General features: G+C 45.5%; 1 protein-coding gene across 1 annotated transcript in view; it reads right to left on the reverse strand.

The window, feature by feature from the left end:
* XRCC6 (X-ray repair complementing defective repair in Chinese hamster cells 6) overlaps positions 1-9,437 on the reverse strand; it is a 19,875-nt gene continuing 10,438 nt past the window's right edge. Inside the window, exons 3-6 of the mRNA XM_012638074.1 lie at positions 7,257-7,386; positions 5,709-5,809; positions 2,106-2,219; positions 1-426 (exon numbers count right to left, since the gene is read on the reverse strand). Coding sequence (XP_012493528.1) covers positions 233-426; positions 2,106-2,219; positions 5,709-5,809; positions 7,257-7,386 — 539 coding nt within the window. The 3' untranslated portion in view covers positions 1-232. The remainder of the gene's footprint in view (positions 427-2,105; positions 2,220-5,708; positions 5,810-7,256; positions 7,387-9,437) is intronic.

Consider the following 9,437-nt stretch of genomic DNA (forward strand, 5'->3'; position numbering starts at 1 on the left):
TATAGTACAAAGTTAGGGCTTTTTATTTGGCAGTAGCATAAGGCACAGCAAAGTGGGAAGACTACATGGCCTCCACGGCAACAGAAAGTCTCATAAATGTATATAAGTCCTTTGGCTTCTGTCAGGGAGACTCCTTCTAACTCAGGAGAAACATTTTTTAACTTGCTAAGAAGAACAAAACCAGGCAGCCTGGCTGCAGTGTGGAAGGAATGGCTGGATGCATGGTCTCTGGTCAGTTCTGGAAGTGCTTGGTGAGTACATCCAATAGCTCCTGCTTCTTCATCCCACCCTTCAGCCCGTACCTCCTGCAGGCCTCCTTCAGCACAGGCACGGTCACCTTGCCCAGCGTGCCCTTGCTGACGTGGGCTTTCAGCTCCTCTTCAGAAAACTCCACCTTGGGCCTTTTGCTTCCAGAACCTTCACCATCTGGGGAAAAAGGTCAGGAGGCAGTGATTGGAAAGTGGGGGCCCTCATATGATCGGATGATCTGGGCTGCAGTTAACCGTTTTCCATAAAGCTGTGATGCCTACCTAGAACAACATGGGAAAGACAGGTGTCTTGAAATAGGCAGCTTCATTTAAGTGTAGAGTATGCAGAGGTCTTATAGCAGTTTACCAGGACACTACAGCCATCCCCTCTGATGCAGGAAGGAGAAAGCAACTTGGCCACCAACCTAACCTCTCACAGCAACATTTCCTCAGCACAGCCCAAACGTGGCTTTACATGACCAAAGAGCCAAAAAGATTTCAGCCTAAGCCGGAACTGTTCTAAAATGGTAAGAGCGCACACATGCTGTCCTGAAATGTGAGCATAATGGTAAAGAGAACTTTGCGTCCACCGGTAAAAGAACAGAGTCCAGTAGGAAAAAATGGTTAAGGCTAGTAATGGTGCACAGGAAAAAAAATGTCCAGTAAAACTATATCTCATTCATAACTGGAGAACTGCAAATCAAAACAGGACATAATTTTCCCTCTGTCATTTTTGTGGAAATTTTAAAAAATAGTATATAAAACCCAGACCTACAACATTCAGTACAATAACATGCTGTACAGGTTTGTACAGTTTTACATTTATCCCCTTCTTGGCTAGGCGGTAAATGTATCGCTATTTTGGTAGGCAATTCTTACCAGAATTGTAAATGTCTACACCTTGACCCAGCAACCCCGCTGCTAAGAATTTACCCTGTGGATCTACAATGGTTGCTCATGCTCCCGGTAGCACAGCCATCGAGACAGGTCTGGTCCAATAAACTGGGGTACATGTCTCTAGTGAAGTGCTCTGCAGCCTTTTTAAAATGAGGTAGATACTTAAGTTGATATAAATAACTGTCCAACATTACATAGCTGAGTAACAAAATAGTAAACTAGAAAAGAATGAATACTCTTCCATTTATACTGAAATAATATATGTTGGTATATGTAAATACATATGTTTGAATAGATATTTCTGAAAGGACATTATCCTCTGTGATAAGACCATAAAGACAACTTTTTAAAATAACCCACTGATGGGAGGATCACTTGAGACCAGCCTGGGCAACATTGAGAGACCCCATCTCTACAAAAATATTTTTTTAAAATTATGCTGGGCGTGGTGGCTCACACCTGTAATCCCAGCACTCTGGGAGGCCGAGGCGGATGGATCGTTTGAGCTCAGGAGTTCGAGACCAGCCTGAGCAAGAGTGAGACCCCATCTCTACCAAAAATAGAAAGAAATTAATTGGACAACTAAAAATTTATAGAAAAAATTAGCTGGGCATGGTGGCGCATGCCTGTAGTCCCAGCTACTTGGGAGACTGAAGCAGGAGGATCGCTTGAGCCCAGGAGTTTGAGGTTGCTGTGAGCTAGGCTGATGCCATGGCACTCTAGCCCGGGCAACAGAGCGAGACTCTGTCTCAAAAAAAAAAAAAAAAAAATTAGCTGGGCATGGTGGCACACAGCTGTAGTCCCAGCTATTCAAGAGATTGAGGGTGGAGGATTGCTTGAGCCCAGAAATTTGAGGCTGCAGTGAGCTTATGATAGTGCCACTGCACTCCAGCCTAGGTGACAGAGAGAGACCTTGTCTCTTTAAAATAACCCAGTGAACTTCCACACTCAGCTCCTCACCTTGTTTTCGCTTGGTAACTTTCCCCTCAGGATTGTAATCTGGTGGGTAGACAAGTTCCTTAAACTCATCCACCAGGGAGCCCAGTCTTTTATTCATTGCTTCAACCTTGGGCACTGGAAAATCAAAACACAGAAGAGTGGCCTGGTGAGTCACGAGCCCCAGCATCTTCCAACATTCGAATTTACTGTAGTCACACTTACTACAGCCAGGCACTGTTTTAAGTGCTTTAAACTTACTATTTTTAATTAATCCTTCCCACAATCTACATGGCAGGTAAATTTGTCTCCCCCTTTTACAAGGGAGAAAAGCAAAGAGGTCAAACAGCTGGGAAGTGGCAGAGTGGAGGAGACACTGGGCTAGATTCCGGGAATTCAAATAAGAATCTGTGACCGCAGTGGGCTTACAGAGCAAGGTGAGTAAAAACAAAAGCCATGAAAGAAGGGACTATACAGGGCACACTGGAACATGGGCGGGGTCGGGAAAGACTGCAGCAGAGTCTGGAAAGATGAAACCCAGGAGAGGGCATGCGGGAGAAACAGCAGGTAACACAGCTTGAAGGTGGGGTGTGCGGAGGGCAGGGCGCGGGAGGCTGGAAAGGCAGGCGAGGCGAGTCACGGAAGCTTGGATGTCTGCCAAGGAATTAGGCCTTATGCTAAGAACAGTGGGAAAACCGAAGGGCTATGAACAGGGGAGCAACAGATCAATCTGCATTCAGAAAGATCCCCTGGCAGCTGTGTGGAGTATGAACTTACGGTATGACAGTACCCTGCTGAAGATGGGGAGGGGGGACCCCATAAACATGACAAGTGATAGAACTGGCAGGACTTACTGATGGAATGTGAGGGGCAGGGAGATGACTGGTTGGGATGGCAGAGCATTCCCCAAGACAAACACAACAGGGTAAGGAGGCTTTAAAGGAAAGATAATATTTCAGTTTCCTTCTTTGTTAGCTTCCAACTCTACAGTTTATAGAGCTTTCGATGTAAGCCACGTCAGGGCCAAGGGTGACAGCATGGGTCTCTGGTGACCATATTTGCAAAGCGCCGAGGGGAGATCCTGCCCTCTGGTGTACCGAGATGAGGCAATGTCAGAAGCCCCATGTTCCAGACCGCAGGAGCCTTCTGCGAGAGCACTGGTTCACAACCCGGGAATCACCGGGGGAGTTTTTAAAAGTACCGAGGCCCAAACCCCACCTCTAGAGATTTAATTTGTCTGGAGTGAGGCCTGAATGGCCAGATTTTTGAAAGCCCCGAAATGACTCTGTTTTGTGGCCAAAGTTGAGAACCAATGTGCTAAAGGTAGTGGCAAGTCTCAGAATCACCTGGAAGGCTTGTTAAAACACAAGTTGCTGGGCCCCAATCTGAGCTTCAAATTTAATCAGCTTGGGATAGGGCTCAAGAATTTGCACTTCTAACAAGTGCCCAGGTGACATCAAGGCTGCCAGTCCAGGGACCACACTTTGAGAACCACTAGTGTAACCTGATGAGAGGGCACCCAGGGAGCAGGGAAATGCCAGAAAAAGATGGGGCTCAGGGACCCCAGAGCACCCCCGTGTTTAGTGGAGGGGAAAAGGAAAGAGATCCAGAAAAGGAGTCTCAGTTACGCTGGCACAGGAGAAACACCAAGACACTGTGGTGTCACAAACCCAGAAGGAGAAAGTGGGAAAAGAATTTCTAGTCTTCAATAAGTATTTATTAAAAGAAAACCATATCATTGTGTTAGAGGGCAACAGGCATTTGATTAGAAGAGAGTGGGGGATGTAAAAGAGGAAAGAGTCAAAGGGTCAGATGTCTGAGCAGTAGGACATCCAGGTCCTACGGGAGATGCCAACCAGGCGGCTAGAAGAAAGGGCAGGAGATGCAGGCTTGGGGGTCGTGGCCATGAGGCGGTGACTGAGGCTGTGGGAGTGAATGAGAAAACCAGCAGAAAGGCAGAGAAGAGAGGGCTGAGGAGGCAAACCTGGCTGTTTAGGTTTATAGGAAATGCTAGGGCAGCCAAACTGTTTGAAAATAGAGGCAGTAAGAGAAAACAGGACTTTCCATAAAATCACAGGCCCAGGAAGCCAGACTGTAAGAGGCTGAGGCCCTGGAAGTGGAAAGTAGCTCTGGACTGAGAACAACTGTGCTCTGAGCACTTCCTGAGTGTCAGGGCCTTTATTTTCTCAACACCTTGTAAGAACGATATCACCATTCCCATTTTACCAAAAAGGAACCAAGTCTCAGAAAGATTAGGTAATATTCCCCAAGTCACTGGATTTAGTAAGTAGCAAAGCTGAGATTTCAAACAGTCATTTCCAAAACCTGTGTCCTTAACCACCTTGCTAGGCACTAGACAACCGACTTACTAATTTGCCTGAAGTCCATAGAGGAGGAGCCAGGCTGCTTAACACAAGGGTTTCTCTTCTTCCAGACCCAGCTAGACAGAGTAACACTGGTCCAATAACTGTTACGCTTTTAATGCTGGGGCTATTTTGTCTAATATGAAAGAGACTGTAAGCCAGGCACAGTGGTTCACTCTTGTAATCCTAGCACTCTGGGAGCCAAGGTGGGAGGATCGTTTGAGGTCAGGAGTTGGAAACCAGCCTGAGCCAAGAGTGAGATCTTGACTCTACAAAAAATAGAAAAAGATTAGCAGAGCATAGTGGCATGTGCCTGTAGTCCCAGCTACTCAGGAGGCTAAGGCAGGAGGATCACTTGAGCCCAGGAGTTTGAGGTTGCTGTGAGCTATGATGATGCCACTGCACTCTACCTGGAGCAACAGAGTGAGACTCTGTCTCAACCAAAAAAAAAAAGACATATCATTAATAACTTGGAAGCTAAGCAGGCCAAACTAATTGTTCTCATCTTTTTAGCCTCTATCGAGAATCTTCATTAAATCTATCTGTTTCCCAGGGGATATTTACTTCTATCACTAAACTTCCTGTGTTTTTCTTATGAAATACTTAAGAGAATAACAATCAAGAGGGGGTCTAGCAGCAAGGTCAAAGAACCCAGCCTGGAAGGCCAAACAAAGCTCTTTGATGCTGGGTAACAAGGTAGCTTTTCTCAGGCAGAGCACGCAGAGTCTGATGGAGAGGCAGTAAGAGCGGGGGTTCAGAGCAAGGGCTCTAGGTGAGATTCAATGGGTTCCAACATAGATCCACCACTTACTACTAAGAATTTAGGGCAAATCACTCAGGACAACCTTCTCTATAAAATTGGGACAATTACAGTCCTTCCCTCATAGTTATGAAGATTAAATCAGTCAACACATAGGATGACAATGTCTGGCACACAGTAAGCACTCAATAAATGTTGTACATTATTTTTTAAACTTTCACCAACATGTAGTCATGGGGTGGGACCTAGTCATAGTCTGAGACCTGCCTAATTCAGAGGCAGGTCTCAGAAGCCTGGCACTCTCTCCTCCTCTCACTGCAGAACCAGCCAAATGTGCTCCCTGGCTGTTTAAGCTGGTCTAGAAAATCTCTCAAACGGAGGTGGTCTGGACAAAGAGGTTAAGTCTTTAGAGAGAGCTAGGAAATACATCACATACTGCTTCAGAGTAGAATCCAGGAGAAAGCCTCCCATGAAAAGAACTCGACTCAGTTACAGCTTTCTTACATGTCAGATCGACGGCTTGTTCGGGCTCCATCAGGTCCAAAGCCAAGGCCTCCAGGTTCCTGAAGTGCTGCTGCAGCACTGGGTTCTCAAAGCTGTCACTTCTATTGAAACAGTAATAAGAACATAACTCAATTAAAACACAAAAACTTAAACATGTAAAAAATAAGTCCAGCTGAGATACCCCAAGGTTAGCTGAGGAAAACACCCCAAGTAAAACAGTTGGGAATCTTGTCTCAAATCAACTTTTCTCTCTTCGATTTTCAATTTATTGTCTGATATGAGAAATCCAAGTCCATTTAAAAGCAAACCTGCCCACCTGTCTAGGCCGGGCGCGGTGGCTCACGCCTGTAATCCTAGCTCTCTGGGAGGCCGAGGCGGTGGATTGTTTGAGCTCAGGAGCTCGAGACCAGCCTGAGCAAGAGCGAGACCCCGTCTCTACTAAAAATAGAAAGAAATTAATTGGACAACTAAAAATATATAGAAAAAACTAGCCGGGCATGGTGGCGCATGCCTGTAGTCCCAGCTACTCAGGAGGCTGAGGCAGGAGGATCACTTGAGCCCAGGAGTTTGAGGTTGCTGTGAGCTAAGATGAGGCCAGTGTACTCCAGCCTGGGTGACTGAAAGAGACCCTGTCTCAAAAAAGTAAATAAAAAGATAGCTTGTGAAAAAAATTACGTTTGGTGTCACATTATGCAGGCTCTGAGAGATGGCATATGAGAGGGAATGACTTGAATTATTTAAACGTTCTTCTAAGCTTGTAACAATTTACATGAGATTTTTTTTTTTCCTTGAGACAGGGTCTCACTCTGTCTCCCAGGCTGGAGTGCAGTGGTGCATCATAGCTCACTGCAGCCTCAAACTCCCAGGCTCAAGCAATCCTCCTACCTCAGCCTCTGGAGCAGTGGGAACTACAGGCGTGGATGCCACGCCTGGCTAATTTTTTTTTTTCTATTTTTTGTAGAGACAGGGTCTTGTTCTTGCTCAGGCTGGTCTTGAACTCCTGACCTCAAGCGATCCTCCCACCTTGGCTTCCCAGAGTGCTAAGATTACAGGCATGAGCCACCATGCCCAGCCTACATTAGATTTTTTTTCTTTTTTTTCAGATGGGTTTCACTACATCACCCAGGCTGGTCTCGAACTCCTGGGCTCAAGCAATCCTCCTGCCTCAGCCTCCTGAGTGGCTGAGACTATAGGCATGAGCAACTGCACCTGGCTTACATTAGATTTATTTACTTTCTCTCATCATGTGACAACACACATAATCAACAAAACTAAGATTTTTCCCCTTACTGTTACTTTCTTGAACGTGTTTAACCAAATAATCTGCTTTCTCAGCACAACAGGTCCACCAGCACAATCCCAGAGTCTCCAATATAGTAAGAGCTTCCATTCTCTATATAGCTTTTTAAAAGCTCTCAATAACAAATAATAATCTATCAGCTGACTGATTAAAGTCACGTTCTCTTGGTCTACGCCTAACTCGAATTTCTAAGACCTTCAGCTCGGGAGGCAGTTCAAAGAAAGCCTGAGACTGACCCCAGTACTCACCTGTACTTGAAGCGGAGCTTCTGAACAATCGCCTTCATCTTGTCCACCTGCTCTGGGTTTGCTATGACTTTTTCAGTAAAGGGCACCTTCCGTTTATCATCAGCGTAGGGTAGGAAGACAAGCTGGAAGCCTGAAGGGAGATAAATTTTCTGAGATTTGACTTAAAGTGTTGCAGTCCTTTGTTTCTCAGCTCTAAATTCACCCTCCTGTGTCCTGTGACACTGATGCTGGGGCCCTGGAAACCCCATTTCTCCTTTACTGGCTGATTCCCGTTAGTGTCTGCCTACCAGACTCCCCCCGCAGTCTCTGGAGGACTACAAGGCAGGCGGGTACTCTTCCTGTACACAGTAGACCCCTTATCCTTGGGTGATAGTTCCAAGATCCCCAGTAGATGCCTGTAACCCCAGATAGTACTGAGCCTGATTGCTGTCAATCAGAACACCATTCTGTGTCTTCCACCCACAAAGGTAATGCGTTGCCATCTTAACTAAGTACTAGCCACACACTGTAGCCATAACTTTTGTAGTTTGAGGTACAACAGCAAAACCCGCATGAATTTTTTTTTCCTTCGGCACCATTTCACGGACAGAAGATTCATTCTTGCTGTAGATCTTAGCAAACTCAGCATATGATATTTTTTCTTTCTTAAAGTCGAGAATGTTCACCTTTTCCCTTAAAGGAAGCACTTTATGGCTTCTCTTTGGAGTATCCAAATTACTAACATCAGTACTCTTGTGCTTTGGGCCATTATTAAGTAAAATAAGGGTGACCTGAACCCAAGCACTGCGATACTGATATCACAACAGTCCATCTGATAACCAAGACCACTACTAAGTGACTAACAGGTGGGTAGCATTTATAGCATGGAGCCATTGAACAAAGCAATGATTCATGTCACAGGCAGGATAGCACTTATAAATTATTTCTGGAATTTTCCATTTAATTTTTTTGGACCACTGTTGATCGCAGGTAACTGAAACCAAGGAAAGCAAAGCCACAGATAAGGGGGGGGGGGACCACTCTATTTACAGTTCCTATCCTTACGCCCCAGCAAGGACCTGGCTGCAGCAGGTGGTTCCAGTCTCCAGCTTTTCTGATACATCCAGCACCAGCTACACAGTCCAGCGCCCTCTCTGGAGCACTAAGTCCCGGCTCCATCGGGCCCTCCTCTCAGCTTCACCCTCTCTCCTTTTTCCCTCTACCCTCTACCCTCTACCACTTGCTAAAAGGAAACAGCTACAGGTTATCAGGCTGATCGTGGTTTAATTACTAATGGGCTCTAGAAGGACTAAAAATTCTAGACGCTATCACCAAGTGCTGCTGCCAGGTGAAGGGCCCTTGCTGGCAACGCTGACAACACTGAGCAAACAGGAAGGAGCAAGTCCCTCACTTCTCCCCTGCCCTCCTCTAGCGCCATGACTGACACAGCTTATTTGAGAGCCAGCTGCGAAAGGAGAAAATGGGCTTGAAGCATCTCAGCCTCAGCAGCGCAGAGGATATAAAAGGGTAAATTGGAGCTGAGAGACGATAGCTTAATAACTTACTGTTCCTGAGCATTCTAACGACCAAAGTTAAAACTATAATACATTCAAAGAGTTACTCTATGAAGTTAATCAAAGAGTTACTCTATGAAGTTAATTTTTACGAGCATGGCTAGGGAAGGAAGACTATCATCTGCTGATGACTTTGTGCTAAGGACTTGTATATTTATTAATTTATCTCAAATGTAAAACAACCTTGAGGGAAAGGTGTTCCAGAATCCCCATCTTTGTAAATAAGGAATATAAGTAGAAAGGTTAAATTATTTGACCAAGTTGGCCAGCTAACAAGATGGGCGTGAATCAAAAGCAAGCAAGCTTTCAGACACATAAGCATAAGATACAATCAAGTCTGACTTCAAAATCCATGGTCTTTCCACTATACCCCACTACCTCGACAAACCACATGGTTTGGTTTATAAGGAGATAAACCAACATGAGACATTACAAGGGTGCCAAACAATGGCTTTTAATAAAGAAAGGTGTCGGCCGGGTGTGGTGGCTCACGCCTGTAATCCTAGCACTCTGGGAGGCCGAGGCGGGTGGATCGCTCAAGGTCAGGAGTTTGAGACCAGCCTGAGCAAGAGCGAGACCCCGTCTCTACTAAAAATAGAAAGAAATTATCTGGACAACTAAAAATATA

This window comes from Propithecus coquereli, unplaced genomic scaffold (assembly GCF_000956105.1).
Source record: "Propithecus coquereli isolate 6110/MARCELLA unplaced genomic scaffold, Pcoq_1.0 Scaffold126, whole genome shotgun sequence".
NCBI classification, from domain to species: domain Eukaryota; kingdom Metazoa; phylum Chordata; class Mammalia; order Primates; family Indriidae; genus Propithecus; species Propithecus coquereli.